The 20,019-nt window shown below is 45.0% G+C and overlaps 1 protein-coding gene across 6 annotated transcripts in view; it reads left to right on the forward strand.

The window, feature by feature from the left end:
* L3MBTL3 (L3MBTL histone methyl-lysine binding protein 3) overlaps positions 1–20,019 on the forward strand; it is a 140,802-nt gene that overhangs the window by 16,527 nt on the left and 104,256 nt on the right. For 5 of the 6 annotated variants that reach the window (XM_043542885.1, XM_037894779.2, XM_027823206.3 and 2 more), the window contains exon 3: positions 14,051–14,162. In XM_043542885.1, the coding sequence (XP_043398820.1) occupies positions 14,051–14,162 (112 nt within the window). Of the gene's footprint in view, positions 1–8,170; positions 8,260–14,050; positions 14,163–20,019 lie in introns of those variants that run through there. The other variant, XM_043542886.1, reaches the window with a different exon arrangement.

Genomic DNA, 20,019 nt, shown 5'->3' on the forward strand with positions numbered 1-20,019 from the left:
GTCATCCAGTCCCAGGTTTCTGCAGTTGGAGGTTTAGCGACATCAGGAGCAGGGGTTGCATCCCTATTAGCCATTGATGAATGACCTTCATGAATTTATCTTATTCTTTTTTGAACCTACTTGTACTTTTAGCCTTTACAGCATCCCAGGGCGGTGAGTTCCACAGGTTGACTGTTGTGTGAAGAAGTACTTCCTTTTGTTTGTTTTAAACCTGTTGCCTATTAATTTCACTGTGAGACCCCTAATTCTTGTGTTATATGAAGGGTAAATAATACTTCCCTCTTCAGTTTCTCTATACTATTCATGATTTTATAGACCTCTGTCATATGCCCTCTCAGTCTTTTTTGGAAACTTTTTTCTTTTCTTTTTTTGGAAACTTTATTTTATAGTTTTTATGTAAAGTACAAACACATAATGAAACAAAACATATAAATACATGCATGAAATGGAAATAACAAAATTCAACGTTCATTATTTGCAAAACCTAGGGAAAAAATACAAACAAATCTTGAACCCATAGAGGTCATGCAGAGCATCAATTATTGGTGAGTAAATAGATAAATGAATGAGAATGTAACCTATGTGTATTGGGCATTAATATGTACTAAATTGCAAAAGTAGGTAATAGTTTCATGTGTGATTTGACATCCTCATATTTAGGGCCCTACCAAATTCACAACCATGAAAAACGCGTTACAGACCGTGAAATCTGGTCTCCCCCCATGAAATTGGGTCTCTTGTGTGCTTTTACCCTCTACTATACAGATTTCATGAGGGGGGGGCAGTGTTTCTCAAATTGGGGGTCCTGACCCAAAAGGGAGTTGCAGGGGGGGTACGGTATTGCCACCTTCACTTCTGCGCTGCCTTCAGAGCTGGGTGGCCAGAGAGTGGTGGCTGTTGGCCTAGCGCCCAAGTCTGAAGGCAATGCCCCCCAGCAGCAGTGCAGAAATAAGAGTGGCAATACCATACCATGCCACCCTTAATTCTGCGCTGCAGCTTTCGGAGCTGGGTGGCCAGAGAGTGGTGACTGCTGACTGAGGGCCCAGCTCTGCAGGCAGCAGCGCAGAAGTAAGGGTAGCAATACCATACCATGCGATCATTACTTCTGCGCTGCTGTTGTTGGTGGTTCTGCCTTCAGAGCTGGGCTCCCGGTCAGCAGCTGTCCCTCTCCAGCTGCCCAACTCTGAAAGCAGCACCACTGCCAGCAGCAGCATAGATGTATGGGTAGCAGTACCGCCAATCCTCCCTACAATAACCTTGCGACCCCCCCCCCCCCCAGCTCCTGTCAGGACCCCTACAATTACAATACAATGAAATTTCAGATTAAAATAGTTGAAATCATTAAATTTACAATGTTTAAAATCCTATGACTGTGAAATTGGCCAAAATGGACCATGAGTTTGGTAGGGCCCTACTCGTATTTTTTCCAAGTGGTCATTTTTTCCATTAATGCAATTGTAGAGAGCTCACTAAGCCAGTCTGTGTATGAGGGACGAATTGCAGATTTCTGTTTTCTCAAAGTAACTCTTTTGGCTGCTAAAATAGTACTGCAATCTATTTCTTAATGTTAACTGGTAATGCCAATTTATCTGGCACCCATAAAACACATAAGTTTGGAGAAGGAAAGATAGCGACACTTAAGTTTTCGAGACAGCACAGAATAAGGTGTTCCAGAACACATACGTTTTTGATAGGTATAGAGGATGTGCAGAACGTTGGCGTGTGGCTGTTTGCATCTCTAGCATTTGCTGTGTGTTGCCAATCTAGCCTTAAGCAAATGTTGTAAAGTCCAGTAGTACCTGTTTAATATCTTATTCTGGAAGAATTGCAAGGATGAAGAACTTGAAGTATCTTTCACAGTAAGCCAGATATCCTCCCAGGTTTCTATTGAGATACTAAGGTTAAGTTTTTTTCCCCCATTTTTCTTTGGCTGAGATTGAGAGGGTATTGCTAAGGATTAAGTCACCTATAAATTCTTTGAGTAACATCCATACAGGTGCTCCACTATAGGTGCGGCAGCACCCCCTGCAACTAGGATCGGTGATCTTTGGTAGCAGTGCCCATTGGACTGCACATGTGCTCCTCCTTGTCTTGTGCCATGAGTGGCATCTATAGGCTGAGTGGTCCAACTGCCCTTGGTTCCTCCTTAACCATCTTTGGTCTGGGACAGAATCCGGAGCAGACCCCTTCTATCCTCTGAGCCCTAAGTTAGTACCCTGACCTGTTTACCTGAATAGTTACTCCTTTCCTTTAAATGTCCTCTTCCCCTTTAAAAAAAAAAAAAAAAATCCTCGTACTTCCCTCCCCATTAGTTCTTAGCTTAGAATACATTTTTCCACTTCCTGCCCTTCCAAACCGGAGAGGTCCTTGAGGCTAGCCTCGGACCCCAGTCCAGATACTTTGCCCACGCGGTGCTCATGCTTAGCTAGATCATCAACTGACCCTCACTCGCTGCATCCTTCCAAGAGAAAATCCTGTTTCCCATTCAGACGGGAAGAAACGGGCCACCACCTTGCCCTCGAAGGAACAGTCTGGCAGAACACCGTCCACTGTGAATTCAATACCCTCAACATTTTCAGGGGTGAGACATAGCTTCTGTGACTGTCTGAGTACCTCTGGTACCGGAGCTAAGGAGAGGTCTAAGGACCCTAAATGGGCAGGCCCAAACGCGACTGCACTGTCTCTTGACACAGAGGAGCACAGTGCGGGACGTTCAAAAACTGTACCGACTGCCCCAGCCAAATCAAGTTCAGGCGCTTCGACACTGACATCTCTATTGGTACGACATCTGTAGCGGCACCGAGTAAATTCGCAGCACTAAGCAAGCCATCGGCACTGATGTGAACACTGGCACCGAGGAGACCCTCAGGACTGGATTAGCCTTCGGCGCCGAATAAACCTATTCGATCTGCTGGCTGTTCCAGGGAATGCAGTCCCCCTCACGCCAGCACCGACACAACTGCCAGTGGCGATGATGTTTCTCTCTCCTCCACAGGAGTTCAGTTACCCAAAAGATCTGATGGTATCTGACATGCCTGAGTTGCTGCTACTCATACACGAGCTCTCCATCTCACGTCTCTTCTCCAGTGGCACAGCACTACTCACCCTTCCCCAGTGAGGAAGAGGATGAGGAATACTCCGTCCCATCCTTATATTTGGGACGTACCCAAAAAGCATTCTCTGCATGTCCTCGCTGCTTGGAAACTGAGACCGAATCAGGGACCTGGTATGGATCCCCATGGATGCAACCCCACGCACCAATCCCCTCATCGGGCCATACTGGGCTATATACAGAGCACATTTTCCAAAGCCTTCCAAAGAACAGAGCTGGAGACATCCGCGCTCACCATCCTCCTCCGTCTCTTGACCACCAGAGGCTGATTCATTACCAGTAGAAGAACAGGAAAAAGATCTGGAGGAGATTAAACCAACTCTCCCTACATTCCCTAAAGGACTCTCAACAACTCTCTGCTCTCTCAGCGTATATACGCCAGCACCAAAGAGATGTCTGGGGAAATACCAACCTGTCCCAAGGTCCCTACCTCCACCTTTCACTCCTCATTGACAATACGACCCACAATGAACACAACACAGGCTCCATATGAAGCTAAGACAATTGATGCCTCAAGGGGCTACCTTTCACACACCCACATCCAAACAATTTTGAAGGTTTGTTCAAGGCCCTGAGAAGTCTGCCCCTGTTCTGGTCACTGCAACCATCCTCATCAACCCACCAGTTTGACAACTGCTCAGCCCCTTTCTATCCGTCCTGGCAGCATATCGCTTTGGACAAATAGGTCCTAGAAATCATGGACAAAGGATATTTCATCCCATTCCTATCGATCCCATCCCACCCAACTTCCTCCCTGTCCCTCTTCAGGGACCCTTCTCATGAAAACCTTCTATGAGAATAAATAAAGCACCTTCTGCAGCTGGGAGCCAGAGAATCAGTCCCATCCCAACACAGATGGAAGGGTTTTTATTCCCATTATTTTCTGACCCAAAAGAAATCTGGCAGGTGGAGACCGATCTGAGACCAATAAAACTTCAACAAGTTCATCAAACTACAACCTACAAGCTACAAGATGGTTACACTATCAACCGTTATCCCAGCACTGGAACAGAGGGACTGGTTCTTAGTCCTTGACCTCAAAGACGTCTATTTTCACATCCTACACCCTGCTCACAGATGGTTCCTCAGATTCATCATGGGGACTGATCATTACCAATACAGAGTACTACCCTTTGGACTTTCTACAGTTCCTCCAAGTATTCTCCAAAGCCTTCATGGTAGTGGCTGCTTACCTACACGAACAGGGAAACGACTGCAATACTACACGAGATAGACATCTGTACAAATCCAATTACATGAGACTCAGCTCTCAAAGCACAATAGGCCAACCCTCATTATTAATGAATGAATTGTTTTAAAAGATATATGGAGTCTGAGACACCCCAAGGACCATTACTATAAATATTTCTCTACGGTACATTCATCTTTCTCCAGAATTGACTTTTTTCTTGTGTGTTTAGAACTGATTCCAGCATGCCTAGAAGCAACTATTGATACTATATTAATTTCAGATCATGCTCCAATTCTACTTACTATAGACACTGATTACACCTTATTAATGTCTTCTAGGTCAGTGGCTCTCAACAGGGGCCTTGGGAGGCGGTGAGGAGGTTTCAGGGGCTCTGCCACGCAGGGCCAGCATTAGACTTGCAGGGGTCCAGGGCAGAAAGCTGAAGCCCCTACCTCATAACGCCAGCCGTGGATTTTATATGCAGAAAATCAGTTGTTGTGGCACAGGTAGACTGTGGAGTTTTTATAGCATGTTGTGGGGGGTGCTCAGAAAAAAACAGGCTGAGAACCACTGTTCTAGGTGAAAGCTACTAAACAATGCAAAATTTCATTGCATGTCAGTCAACTCTAATTTCATACAAGGAAATGATCACTCACATACCTAAGATGCCATCTTTTGGGATGCTCTGAAAGCTACTATAAGGGGTCAGTGCATAAAGTATGCCTTCCAAAAGGGGAGAGAGAGAGACTCAAGTTACTAGACTCTGGCCAAGAAAATAGATGAGTTGGAGAGAGTGCACAAGACTGACCCAAATAACAAAAACCTCGTATGTCAAATCTAATCAACGCCAAATATAAATATAATGAATGCTTACTCGGCCAAGTTGAATTAATACCCAGTAGGGTTAAACAAAGAGATTATGAATGGCGAGATAAAGTAGGTAAACTACTTTCCAGAAGACTTAAAATGGAACTAGCCAACAATAATATATCTTACTTATTACAAGAAGATGGGAGTCCCATCCTTGAACCAATAGATATAAATAATATTTAGGCAATTCTGTCAAGCTTTATATAAATCAGATGTCCAATCTGACTAATAAATTTGATCATTTCACTGAAGGCCTGCCTTTTAATACCCTGTCTTCTGAACAAGTGTTATTTATGGACAAAACTTTCTCAACGTATGAGATCGAACAGGCTATTAAAAATACAAATTCCAGCAATGCCCCTTGGATGGATGACTTTCCAGTAGATTTTTACAAAACATTTTGTAATCAGCTGTCTGCTATTCTTTCAAAGGTTTTCATTGAAACAGACTCCTGTCTTTTAGTACCAGGCATTCAGTAGGCCCTTTCAATATCTAATGGGGCAGTTGAGGGTCCAATTTAAATATGTCGGGGACTCAGTTCTGAAGAAAACTGATAATATCTTTCTCTTTGAGACCCTAAGCAATGCCAATAGATGAAGGTTCCTTCAAGGTCTTTTTTTCTAGTCATCCTGTTTTTCTTCCAGTTTGGTCTTAATTTTAAAGAGACAGTTGCTTTAAATGCACTAGCTTCAATGGCAGTCTTTTGTAGCTCATTTTCTAAGTGAGCCATTTGGGATTTCACATCATATAGAGAGGTCACAAATATCATTTGAGATTGAGTCCAGTTGGTTTGTGAATATTTCTTTCAGTGCTGCAGTATCCTGGGCTAGGTTCTGCTATGGCCTTGGGGTCTCCCCTTTCATCTGCTTAGGTGATTCAGGCTTAGGGCTCTTGTTGCCTCTCATTTTTTCATTGGAATCTATATTCAGCAGTTTGAAGTTTATCCAGGGGATTAATTTAAATTTCTATGACAGAACCTTATTGCCAGTTTGCTAGGAAAGTTATTATTAGAGGCGAATTTGATATGTGGGGAATGAGGAGATTCCGGACTTGGCAGTTATTTTCCTCCTAGGTACCATGTGACCCCCATCGTCTCTTCTCTAAGTTTAACAGTCCCATTTTTTAATCTCTCCTCATATGGAGGCTGATCCGACCCCTAATAATTTTTGTTGCCTTTTTTTTTTTTTTTTTTTTACCTTTTCCAATTCTAATATATGTATTTTTTTTTAGATGCCGCAACCAGAATTGCATGCAGTATTCAAGGTGCTGGCATATCATGGATTTATATAATGGCATTATAATATTTACTGCCTTATTATCTATCCCTTTCCTAATGGTACCTAATATTCTGTTACCTTTTTTGACTGCTGCCTTACATTGAGTGGAAGTTTTCAGAGAGCTAGCCACAATTTCTTTCTTAAGTGGTAACAGGTAATGTAGACCCCATCATTTTGTATGTAAAATTGAGATTATTTTTTCCAATGTGCATTACTTTGCACTTATCAGCATTGTATTTCATCTGCCATTTTCTTGCTCAGTCACCCAGTTTAGTGAGAGATCCCTTTGTAACTGTCCGCAGTCAGCTTTGGACTTAACTTTTGTGAGTAATTTTGCCACCTCACTGTTCACCCCCTTTTTCAGATAATATATGAATATGTTGAATAGCATAGGTCCCACTATAGATCCTTGGGGGACACTGCTATTTATCTTTCTCTGTTGTGAAAACTAACTAACTATTTCTATTCTTTGTTTCCAGTCTTTTAACCAGTTACTGATCCATGAGAGGACCTTCCTTCTTATCCCATGACTGCTTAGTTTTCTTTCAAGCGTTTGGTGAGGGACATCATCAAAGGTTTTTTTGAAAGTCCAAGTACACAATATTGACGGGATCAACCATGTCCACGTTCTTGTTGACACTCTCCAAGACTTCTAATAGATTGGTGAGGCATGACTTCCCTTTACAGAAGCCATGTTCATTCTTCCCGAACATATTGTGTATCTATGTGTCTGATAATTCTGTTATTTACTATAGTTTCAACTAATTTGTCTGGTATTGAAGTTAGGCTTACAGGCCAGAGAAGTGCCCTCCCACCCCACTTTTTTTTTTTTTTTGGTCCCATGAAATTGGACACAAGTTTTACAGAGAGATAAAATTTAGAAAATCACAATTTCTCTTTTGTCCCATGCATTGTCTGCAAAATGTTAAAGGCATGCCATGATAGATTAGAACTTTTGTGTTCAGTTACTAAGGCAGGGATCATGCTGCTGCTGCTGCAGGAGCAGCACACGCTGCGCTTGGAATCTTGACAGCAGATAGTCTCTTTGGAATGAGGGAAAGAGCGAGCTGGGTCAGGCTTCTTCCCAGCTGAAAACTTCCATCCCTCAACCCTGCACAGGGCCCTGGTGGTCTATCCCCACAACATGCGGGCAGTACATGGAAAAGGAGCTTCCTGTACTTCCTCAGGGAGAGGGGAGAGAGAGAAGGCCAGAATGGTCTCCCCTCTGCCATCCTTCAGCCCCAGCATATGGCCTGTTCTCTCCCTACTCAGGATAACAATCTTTTCCTGCCAGCTAATGTAGTTAGTCCTTTAGCTCAAGCTGTGCTCCATTGCCAGAGGTTCAGGATTCAAACCTGTACATAATAGAATTTGTTTTTACAATTTCGCTTTAAAAAACAGGAAATAAACTCTCTATATTAAAATAATTGTATTTTGTTGCAAAGCAAGCACTCAAAAGTTAGGAGAATTCCAGAATTTCGGTTGCTGTGACCCAGGCCAGTTGGGTACAGCAGAGTAGTAGAAGGCAGATATAGTGGCCATTGGATAAGCAGTTTTCTGTTCCCTGACTGACCAGAGCAGGGGCTGCTCCAGGCTAGAGTGGACACATGACTCCAATTAGCCTGCAAAGAGTCAGTTGAAGCTGTTAGGCTAATGTGAATACCTGACTCTAATTAAGGCCCCTCTGATACTATAAAAGGGCTCACACCAGTCAGGCCCAGGAGAGCCAGGGAGCCAGAGGAGAGGAAGTGCGGCTGAAGGCCTGGGTAATGAAGACACCCTTAAGCCACGGGGAAGAGAGCCCTAAGGTAAAGGTGAAGAAGGTGTTGAGAGAGAAGCGGGGGAGCTGTGGGGAAGTGGCCCAGGGAAATGTAGCAACTCTGGCAGCGAAAGGTCGGCTGCCAACAGCTGCAGCCATTATGGTCCCAGGGCCGGAACTCGGAGTAGAGGGCGGGCCCGGGTTCCCCCCAACCCGCCACTACAGAAACACCTCCTGGGAGGGGAAGACAGGCCTCTGTCAGGACAGGAGGCTAAACTGTTCTGGAATAAGCCCGTAGGGACAGCAGAGACTGTGGGAGTTCTCTCACCAACCTCCTTGCTGGCTTATGATGAAAAGGGCTCAGTAAACTGTACCTGGCCCCAGAGAGAGAAGGGGTACGTGGAGGGTCACAGTGAGCCTCTGAAGTTAGTATAAACCGCCTGGAAACACAGGACCCACAGGGACAAGGTTGGAGCTCTGCCACACCTGTGAAATCTTAATTCAGCCCATTTATGTATATGCATTATGATACAGCCGTTAATTACATGATCACATTTTTCCATGGGACCCTAGTCTCATTCAGTGCACCGAATGGATAGTTCTTTGGGGCTGAATCAGGGTTGTTTACTGAAGGGAGCTATTTCCCTGTCTCATTTGCTTTAGATGGTGGAAGGTTTGTAAGGAACAAGGCGGGGAACTGCAGGAAGAAAAAGAATGGTCTTCTGGTTAAGGCAGGAGAATGCCACACAGGAAAGTATAGTTCTACCCCTGTTCCTACCACAGCCTTCCTACGTGATGCTGAGTGAGGGTTCTGAACATTAGACATGTAGGACCTGGTGGGCAGAAATCTTGAGCTCTGACAATTGTAACTGAAGTCAGTGGGAGCTGTGACTGCACAACACCTCTGGCACTATGGGATTGTGCTCTGGAAGAAAGAGCAAGGGGTTGAGAGTCAGGAGGCCTGAAGTTCTAGTCCTGGCTGTGCCACTGACTCAGTGTGTAGCCTCAGGCAAATCTTTGTCCCAAGTTTCCCCATCTGTAAAATGGGGATAATAATGCTGTCTGATCTCACAGTGGAGATAAATTCATTAATGTATATGGACTCCTCAAATACCAGGGAGAAGATTGAAAAGACTGAAGAAATGTGAATAGTTGAGATAAGGCATGGATGGGAGTGAGCTGGCTGAGGGACAACCCAGGCATGATGACGGGGGATTGGGGGACTGAGATGGAGGAGATAATATCAGTCCCTTTGATTGAAGGAATGCATCTGCCATTGGTGAGCAGGGGTTGCAATTTAGGGGTGATTCTAGACCCATAGCTGCTCTTGAACAATGATATTAGAGGTAAACTAGTCAGCTTGTTACCACATGTGTCTGTTTAGGCAGGTGCAATCTTTCCCTTTAGGATGTGGACCTTGTCACTGTTATCCATGTCTTTGTTACCTCAAGGTTAGATTACTGCACATGAGGCCACACCTTACAGGCATCTGGAGAATGAAATTGCAGCTTGCTTATTGAGACATATTGGACTATATGTCACCAATGCTCTGGATTGTGCCACTGGTTGCCTATTGGTTTCTGGGATGTCAGCAGGGGCACTTGAACTGGATCCCCCTCATCATAAAAGAAAGGACTGCTGGCAAAGAGCAGTCTGTGAAAGCTCTGGGATTCTGGAATTTGCATCCCTCCTGCTCAGTTGGACAAAATAGCTCAGATTTGGGAATCTTGTGGGCGCATTGGAAAAGACACCTGTTTGGTCGGAGTTTTGGAGATGGCTGAGGATATGCTTCCCAAAACAATGAAGGGGTATAAATAAATATTTTTTGTAGGTGTCTGGATGGTTGCATTCCTGCCTAAAAGATTGTTTTAATGCTACTAGCATTATGCTGTAATACTAATCGTTAGAGCATCTGAAGCCTTTGTATAGGCATTTTTTTTATTATTTAAATAAAGAATACATTTTCATTGCAGGCTTTGGATAGTAGGCAGTAAATAAGGCAAGGACCATTAACTGGAGAATAAGTATAAAAATATCAAACTGCTGCCTCATTTTCTGAGCACTGTCAGTCCTGTGTACTGAATGAGGGAGGGGTCCTGTGGCAAAAGTAGTATGTGATCATGTAATTAAAGACTGTATCATAATTAAGGCTACGTTTTAGTGTCAGGTATTTTTAGTAAAAGTCATGGACAGGTCACGGGCAGTAATCAGAAAGCACCGTTGGTGCTGGTGGGAGAGGTGTGGGGTGGCGGCCTGCGGTATGGGACCTGTGCTGGGGGGGCAGCGCCTGACCCAGGACCTGCTGGTGCTGGAATGGGGGAGGGTTGGTGGGGCTGACAAGCTCCCTACCCGGCTCCAACCGGTGTGTCCCTGCAGCTCCTTGGGGAGGGGCGGCCAGGGGGACTCCACGTACTGCTCCCGCCACAAGCGCCAGCTCTGCAGCTCCCATTGTCCGCTAACTGCAGCTAATGGAAGGGGTGGGGGTGGTGCATGCGGAGCCCCCGGCCACTCTGCCTAGGAGCTGCAGGGACATGCTGGTGGGAGCCGGGGAGCCCCCTCTCCCTCTCCCCAGGTAAGAACCGCCCTTCACCCCAACCCACTGCCTGAGCCCTCTCCCACACACCCAAACTGCCCAGCTCGGGCAGCCACTGAGCCAGCACCAGCCGCTGCAGAAGTCACAGAGGTCACAGAAAGTCAGTGACAGATACGCAGCCTTAATCATAATGCATCCATACAGACAGGCAGAAAGAAAGATGTATGAACAAATTCTTGCATTTCCTAACTTTTACAGCCTAAATAACATTCTTTCAAATAATTTTGGGTATAACATTTTTCTATAATATAGTGGGACCTAAGGTGTCTGTGGGTTGCACCATCATACAAAAGAGGAGAGTTGCTGGAATATGCTTCAAACTGGGGCACCACTCCTATAAACACTTAAACACATGCTTAACCTTGAGCACGTGAGTAGTCCCATTCATTCACTTTAAGCATGAGCCCTAGTGCTCTCAGGCCAGAAGTCCTTTGCATTCTAGGTGTAATCTCTCCTGACATGTTGCCAGCATAGCTCTCATTTACTTTAACTTTAGTTACCTCTTGTGTAGGAGGAGCAATATATACTGTGGATTCTGATCTCACTAACATCCGTATTAGACCAGTTTCATTCCATTGTCATTGGTTGAGTTAGTCCTCGATTACATTGATGTCAGGCCAGAATATTTGGTCCATTACTCCCACATGTATTTTCAGTGATATTGTACCAATTATATATATTACTGTAACCTCATTATCCTAACCTTGCCCAGTAGATGGTACTGTTGGCTCTGTTTTGTGATTTCTTTTTGAAGTTGAACATTTGTTGCTTGAAAGTCGCTGTACCTTTTTATTTTTTCTGTTTAATGTATTTTAACTATAGGTTTCCCCCCTTTTTCTCTCTCTGCTCTTAAGTAACTTCTGTAGCCAGTGGAGAACAATAGTAACCCCTTTACTAATTTGATCTTCACTGGTACTAGTAAGATGTAGCAATCTTTAGGCAGACTGGTCAGTGGGCTAATGGTGAATGTCCTTAGAAGTGTAGAAGACATATTTAAAATATTCTAATATGTAATCCATTGATTGGGCAGATTGCCTCTGATTCATGTTCTGCATCAGGGTCTTAATCCAAGATAGATTCATATGAATTTTTTTAAATAGATACCTTTTAAAATTAATTTTCTTGCCATTTGGTGGGCTTTGATAAGTGTTTTCATATTTAACATTGGTTCATTAATAGATTACACCATTTTATGATTTATTGATCATGTTAAATGGTAGCCAGTTTTACATGTAATTCCTGCAAATGTGAGTTTGGAATTTCTCCAAATGCAATTTTTTGATTACATACCTTTTCTGGAAACAATAAATATGCTCATATTCTACGGTTATGAGGACTGTAGAAGGACCTATCAGTCAGGCAGACAAACAGCTCAAAAGCTTTTACAGTGTTTCATCAGTCTTTATTTAGACCCTCATTCAGCAAAGCACTTAAATGTGTTCTTAAGTTTTTTTCCTGGGTTGGGGCATTAAAGTGTTCTTGAAAGTTGTTGATTTGACAGCCATGCGAGCCAAAGTCTTGATTTATATGCAGAAAAGGGATAGCATGTGCAGTGATGGTGAAAACTTTCTCACAACCCTTTCACTTTACCTTAACTCTGACCTGAAGGAACCTCCTCTAGGGGTGAGACAGTAATTCAGGTTCCATCCCCATTTAGTTCTGGTCTCCTTTGTTGAAACTGCCAACTAGTGTTAACTGTGGTGTTATTTATGTTGTGCACCTGTCCACTGGTCTGATACTACCAGTTCGGTTCATATAGGTCACTAACGAGCTCTTAAATGTTAGCAACTTTTGGATGCTGCTGCTTTGGCTTGCTCCTAATTAGTGACCTGTCATATTTTATTCATGGTTGTTTAACCCTATGAAAACTTTGAAAGTGATTTTTTTTTAATCAAAACGTTAATTTTTGCACTGCATATCTTGTTGAAGGCTTGCTCATAATTGTTGGACTGTTGACATTTTTCTCTCTCAAGAGCATTGGATCTTTCTTTTTGTGATGGGGGCTAGGGTAAAAAATCTGTATACAGAATTATATGGACTTTGCAAACAGATGTGAGTAAAACAAAGTAAGTTAAATTTAGGTCTACTAACCTTGATGGTGTCCCCTTTTAAATGTGAAAAACCCCATTTAGACTCCCTTGATGCGGTGCCCCAATACAAGAAGCTGAATATTCCCTTCTGGAGTCTCCTGAGGCGCAAAAATACACTAAAGAATGTGAGGGGTAGATCAGGCCAGGGTGGCAAGGATGGATGGGTGGGTAGGTGGAAGTATCCTCCACCTCCCACTCCTTCAGCCAAAGGAGTGCTGCAGTGGGTGTGCCTCTTCTCCATGCCAGGGAGCTTTGTGAGGGGATTCTGAGGCATAGTTCGTCCTGGAGATCCCTCTGGGACACCTCAGTACCAGCACGTATAAGGTGTGATTGAGCTCTAGGTGAGTGACTTGCATCCTTTCAGCTAAAATAGAAGATCATGAACAAAATTCTGCCCTTAGTTACACCTGTGCAACCCATTGGATATACTGACTTATTTATTAACTGGAAAGCTGAACATTAGTCTCATCCGCTAGCATGGCAGTTGATAAAGCATTTGGAGGATGCTTTCTTACTGGAGGCGGGATGGACATAAATCACAGTGATTTAGTATAAGCACAGTATGTGGGATATTGCTAAGCCTTGTTCCTGGCTGATGGTTATATTACATATAGTAGGTAATTAGGCAGTTCATAAACTGCTTTGAGATGTTTGCTTACATGCAATTTGCATTGGAGAAACAATCAGCTTTTGGTTGGTGCTGAAATTACAATATTCTGTGAAATACTTGTATTTTCTCGATCACTTTCAGGCCTTTGACAAAAATGCTTCATGGTAGAGCACTGGTTTACTGCCAGTGAAGGGAGAGCTAAAAAAGCAGAATAAGATAATTTTCCTTGAGATTTTTGCTATTGATTTTTTTTGTTTGTTTAGGATACATACTATTCTGTATGTATTTGTAAATGGTGTGTGTGTGAGTATATACATAGAGAAAAATGCTTAAATGTACTTTTATAGAACCATGTGCATTGTGTTTTAGAGACATAATAAATACACTTTTCCTGTTGCTAGGGGATTAGCAGTATCACTGAGCACTCAGATAATACGATGAAGGGCACCATTATAAGAAACTAAAAGGATGGAAGAATAATCCTTAAGGGAGTGTCAGTCAAATTTTTTTTTTCAGAATTTCACCCCATTTTTCTTTGTTTTTTCAGTTCAGAGTGAATGAATTTGGTGCCCTGGAAGTCATCACAGATGAAACAGAGATGGAAAATGTTAAAAAGGCCACTGCTACCACAACCTGGATGGTGCCAACTGCTCAAGAAGGTCAGAAAGAAGCTATTTAATTTTTGTATGCTATAGTTTTTTTTTAATGTAATGGTGTTCCATAAAAAGTTGCCAAAAGCTTTAAACTGCTTAGTTGCTTTTCCTCTAACAACTTCTGTACACACCTCATGAAAAAAGCTCAGGGGATGTTATTAATTACTTGAGTGTGAATAGAAAAGAAGTACTTGTGGCACCTTAGAGACTAACCAATTTATTTGAGCATAAGCTCACGAAAGCTTATGCTCAGATAAATTGGTTAGTCTCTAAGGTGCCACAAATACTCCTTTTCTTTTTGCGAATACAGACTAACACGGCTGTTACTCTGAAACTTGAGTGTGAACGAGTGTCAAAGTGTCTTTTAAATTAGAAAGAAGCACAAAACTTCACACTTCTGTTAAACATCTGGAAGCAGTAATTTTAGAGGACTTCAGCTGTATCCTTCTAATAGACATTTTTATCTGAGTTTAGAACTAAAAAATATTTTCATGTGATCTAGCCTGTTATTATTTTAATTAAAAGGTGTCCTAATTGCTTACTCTATTTGAATACATCAACATTCTACACTTTGTTGTTCTTGCTGAAGTTAGTTTTAAAAAGAAAAGAAGGATTTTGCCTATTGTCTATAGTTAACTTCAGCTCAAAATAGTGTAAACTGCAAAACAATTGTTACAGGATATTGTTTATTAGTTGCTCAAACAACTTAACTGATGGAAGATTAGATCTGCAATATCTTTGTTACTGCTAACTCTACCACAGTGAACTATTGTGAGTGCTTGCAAAAATTTTCTGAGTAATAACATTCAAGGGTTTGCATGGGCAGGGGGTTTAGACCGGATATTCTGTGGAAATTAAAATATTGGCAAAAGGAAAATACACATTTTCATCCATAGAAAGATGTATCACATAGTCACTGATGCTCAGTACTATTTTTGTACACATTGAACATAGGATCAGTAGGGTAGCACTGAAAAGAATATCACAGCTTCTTGCATGGTTTCTTGCACCCATCATTTTTTTGCCCTTGCAAACGGTACATTTTAACAGATTCTTTTTCCTTTTTAAATTAAATACATAATTATTTTTAGCACTTGTGGAAAATGCCAGATTAACAGAATGTAACTGTTAGTCGCTAGCTATCCACCAAACAGTACAAGCAATTGTGCTGAAAACTTTGCCCTGCTAATATGTCTTCCCATTGACCAAGACAGACCCTTTCTAGGGGTGAAAACGTAATAGTTCTTCAAGTGATTGCGCATGTCCATTCCAATTAAGTGTGCCACATGCGCAACAGCCGGAAGGTTTTTCCCCAAACAGTATCCATCGGGTCGGTTTAGGTGCCCCCTAGAGTCGTGCCTCCATGGCATCAAATATAGGGCCCTGCTGATCTGCTGCCACTTCAGTTCTTTTTTACTGCCTGTGATGGTTAGCCGGAATGCTCGTTCTCTCTTGCTTCAGCAAGCGTCTCTTTCTTAGAAGTCTTCAGACTTGCCCTGTAAATAGTTAGACAGTAGTTAGTGTACAGATCTATAAGATATCGTTTGGGGGTACCCCCCTGCCTCTTCTCATCCCCCACCCCCACCCCCCCTGGTACTGGGGCATGCCTCGGTCCCGGGGTTTAAACCCTGTGCAGCATGTGGCAAACCTATGCCCAGGAGTGACCCCCCATGCTTCCTGCCTAAAGTGTCTGCGGGATAAAGTCCGAAAAGGAACATTTCAAAATCTACTGGAGATTTTTCCCCAGAACCCAAAAGGAGAGGGATCAGTGACCGAAGATTCTCCTTATGGAGGCTGCCCTCCATCCCCACTCGGACCCAGGGTCAACCAAGCCGATGCCGAGCAGCTTGGCATCAGTTTGTAGTGCCCCGTTGTCGTCGCAAGAGGTTTTGGCACCAAGGAAGGACTCCGATAGAGACCCTTGGCGCCAACAGAGTTCCCTGCATAGGGGCTCCGTGCAGGTCAGTGGGCGGCACCGTTCCCAGTCTCTGGTACCCCACAAAAAGAAGAGACCTGACAGAGGGCATTCACCCATGCCCAGGCCAGTACTGAAGGAAGCTGGCGCAGTGAGACCCTCATTGGGCCACATAAGTGAGGCACCGCCTAGTTGGGCTCCCTTGACTCCTGCTCCACCAACGGACCAGTCGAATCTGGGCCCCCGAGACTCCAGGAAGGTTGTGAGCAAGCCATGCCGGAGACTTTTGAGGTGGCCAGAGAGCTCGTTGCCTTCACAGCATTGCCTTCTCCACTTAGGCGAGACAGAGCACTGAGCTTTGCTTCAGCGACACCCGTGAGATCTTCAGTGCCATTCATGGTACCGTGCCGATCACCATCCCCTTAGCACCGGTCCCTTCTGCTAGTGGACAGGTAGAGGAGCTGCATCGGTCTCAAGTTCCCGGCACTGCTCCCTAGCACCAGTGGGCACTGCTCTCCCGGGGTCCTCCTTCAGCGAGTCCTCTGAGTCAGAGGAGGAGTCCTTCAGGTCTAAGTGAAGCCAACACTGATCGCGTAGACAATCGACGTCAGACAAGGAAACAGTAATTCCTCCAGGTACTGTGGCCTGGGCAATGGCAGGCTCCGACCCAGTGGCCTTTCTGGACCCCCTGTGTATTCCAGGAAGTCTACGTCAGTGGCTTCGGTATCTCGCGTGCCTCTCACACCTCCCTTGGTGCAGGACCAGCTGCCCCACGCTGCATCGGTTGCCGTGCTGGAAGACCCGGCACAATGTAACCCCCTCGGTGCTGAGGGCAGAGAGCGAGACCCGGTCCTAGCTAGGGCCTCATTCTCATTCTCACCAGACGAGGCGGTGGCGGGAACTTCTATGGCCCCCGCACTGGAGGACAATAGCGTACTCCAGCAGTTACTGAGCAGAGTGGCCCAGAACCTGGGGATCCAGGTTCACGAGGTCGCCGAGACATCAGATCCTATGGTGGATATCCTAGCCCCCTCTGGTCCCTCTTAGATTGCTCTGCCACTCATAAAGACTATTCAAGAGACCACCAAGATTCTGTGGCAGACCCCCGCCTCCTTACCACTGATGACGAAGAAGACCAAACGGAAGCATTTTATTCCCTTTAAGGGGTTTGAACATTTTTACACCCACCCTCTGCTGGACTCCCTAGCTGTAGGGCCGGCAAATAAGTGGGAGCGCCAGGGACACCAGACCCATCCCCCCAAAAAAGGGAGGCAAAGAAGCTGGACCTCTTTGGGAGGAAAATTTATTCCACCGGAGGTCTCCAGCTCCGAATCTCAAATCACCAAGTGGTCCTAAGTAGGTATAATGTTAACTCCTGAGGGGCTATGGCAAAATTTATAGAGTTTCTGCCAGAAGACTCTAGGGCAGAAATCTCCTCATTGGTAGAGGAGGGCAAGCTGGTGGCCAGGGTGTTGGTTCTGGATGTGGCTGATTGGGGGTGGCCATGAGGGAGACTCCTGGTTACAGGCATCAGGTTTCCCATATGACGTCCAACAGACCATCCAGGACCTCCCATTTGAGGGCTTGACCCTCTTCTCAGAGAAGACAGACTCGAGGCTTCATAGCCTCGAGGATTCAAGAGCCACCCTCAAGTCCCTTGGCCTGCGCACTTTGACTACACAGCGGAGACACTTTAAGCCGCAATCCCTGCCTCGATTCTATCACCCGCAGAACACGCAGGACTTTTCTAGGAGGCATAGCAAAAATAATAGAAGGAGGCCACCCCATTTGTCAGCTCTGGGCAGGCAAAACAGTCCTCAGGCGAAAAGCAGAACTTTTGAAGGTGCAGCCGGGGGCAACACACCAGTCAAAACTCTGGATTAATCCATCCCTATCTTCTTGTGCTGACTGTCCCATTTCTACCCTGCGTGCGCCCAAATTACATCAGATAGCTGGGTGCTCCGCACGGTAGAAAGGGGATACTCGCTCCCTCCCTTCCACCCCGCTTCCCTGTCTCTCTTCAGGGACCCCCTTACAACAACTTCTCATGCAGGAGATGCACATGTGCCTAAATGTGGGGGTGGTGGAAAAGGTCCCTAAGGAGCTGAAGGGCAGGGGTTTTTATTTGCAGTGTTTCCTAATACTGCAAGGCCAAAGATGGCCTCAGACCCATCCTGTACCTCAGCAAGTTCATAAAGAAGTTGAAGTTCTATACGGTCTCTCTGGCCTCCATTATCCCTTCCCTGGATCTGGGAGACTGGAATGCTGCGATCAACTTGAAGGATGTTTATTTTCATATTTCAGTAACACTGTACCATAGAAGGTACCTCAGGTTCATGGTGAATCAGAATCCCTGTCAGTTCACAGTCCTTCCTTTCGGCCTGTCAGCTGCACCTCAAGTGTTTACCAGGTGTTGACAGTTGTAGCTGCATTCTTATGCAAGCTCCAGGTGCAGGTGTTTCCATACCTCGACGACTGGCTGATCAAAGGTTGCTTCAAGGCACAAGTGGAGGTGCATGTGATCATCATAAGAGCAACTTTAGAAGACCTGGGCCTTTTATTGAATGTATAGAAGTCAACCCTATCCGTGTTCAGCGGATAGAGTTCATAGGAGCTGTTTTGGACTCAACACAGGCAAGGTACCTCTCAGAGTCACATTTCCAGACCCTGTGCGACATCATACTAGGTCTCAGCAGTTCCCTACCACCACAGCAAGGAATTGCCTAAAGCAACTTGGCCACATGGCCGCTTGTACCTTTGTAGTACAGCGTGCCAGATTGAGATTTCGGTCTCTTCAGGCCTGGCTAGCCTCATTGTATCAACCAGTTTGGGATGGTCTAGACAAGATTGTCACTCTCCCCTGGCTGGTTCTCGAGTCTCTCCTATGGTGGCTTGACCCATAAGTGGTGTCTGCTGGTGTTCCCTTTTCCTCAGCCATGCTGGTGTTCCCAGGCCTCAGCCATCCCTTTCGCTGGTGACGGACGCGTCAGCGAGGGGTTGGGGAGCACACCTGAGACCTCAGGACTCGGGGCCTCTGGTCCCAGGTGGAGCTCTTACTTCATATCAGCGTCAGAGAGCTGAGGGCAGTCCGTTTGGCATGCCAGATGTTCCAAGTTCACTTGGAGGGGAGATGTATATCTGTCATGACAGACAATACAACAGCAATGTTTTATATAAACAGGGGGGGAGCACGCTCCTCTCCCCTGTGCTAGTAAGCCCTCAAACTGTGGAACTTTTGCATAGCTCACTCAATACACCTGGAGACGTCTTATTTCCCCAGAGTTCAGAACGAGTTGGCAGACTATCTCAGCAGGTCCTTTCACAGCCACAAATGGTCCATCCACCCGTATGTCATGAATACCATCTTCCAACAATGGGGATTTCCCCGATTAGACTTGTTCGCCATGCGACACAACAGGAAGTGTCTACAGTTCTGCTCCTTCCTGAATCATAGCCCAGGCTCCATCACGGACATGTTCGTCCTTCCCTGGAGGGAACACCACCTGTATGCGTTTCCACCTATACCTCTCGTTCACAAGGTACTGCTCAAGGTTCGAAGGGACGAAGCTGCGAAGATATTGATAGTTCCAGCCCGGTCCCGTTGGCACTGGTACACGTCTCTCCTGGAAATGTCCGGGGAAAACCCAATCGCCTTACCGCTTCTCCCAGACTTGATAACTCAGGATCACGGCCACCTCCACCACCCAAACGTCTAACCTCTTCCCCTCACGGCGTGGAAGCTCCATGCCTAAACCCAGTGGTGCTGGCTTGTTCGGGTCCAGTCAGGGAAGTCCTCCTTGGCAGTAGGAAACTTTCCACTAGCGCTACCTACCTAGCCAAATGGAAAAGATTCACAATTTGGTCTTTGCAATGTCTCCTGTCTCCAACACTCTCGCCAGTACCCATGATATTGGACTACCTCCTCCACTTAAAGCGGCAAGGACTTTC

Source organism: Chelonia mydas, chromosome 3, assembly GCF_015237465.2.
Source record: "Chelonia mydas isolate rCheMyd1 chromosome 3, rCheMyd1.pri.v2, whole genome shotgun sequence".
Classification (NCBI taxonomy): domain Eukaryota; kingdom Metazoa; phylum Chordata; order Testudines; family Cheloniidae; genus Chelonia; species Chelonia mydas.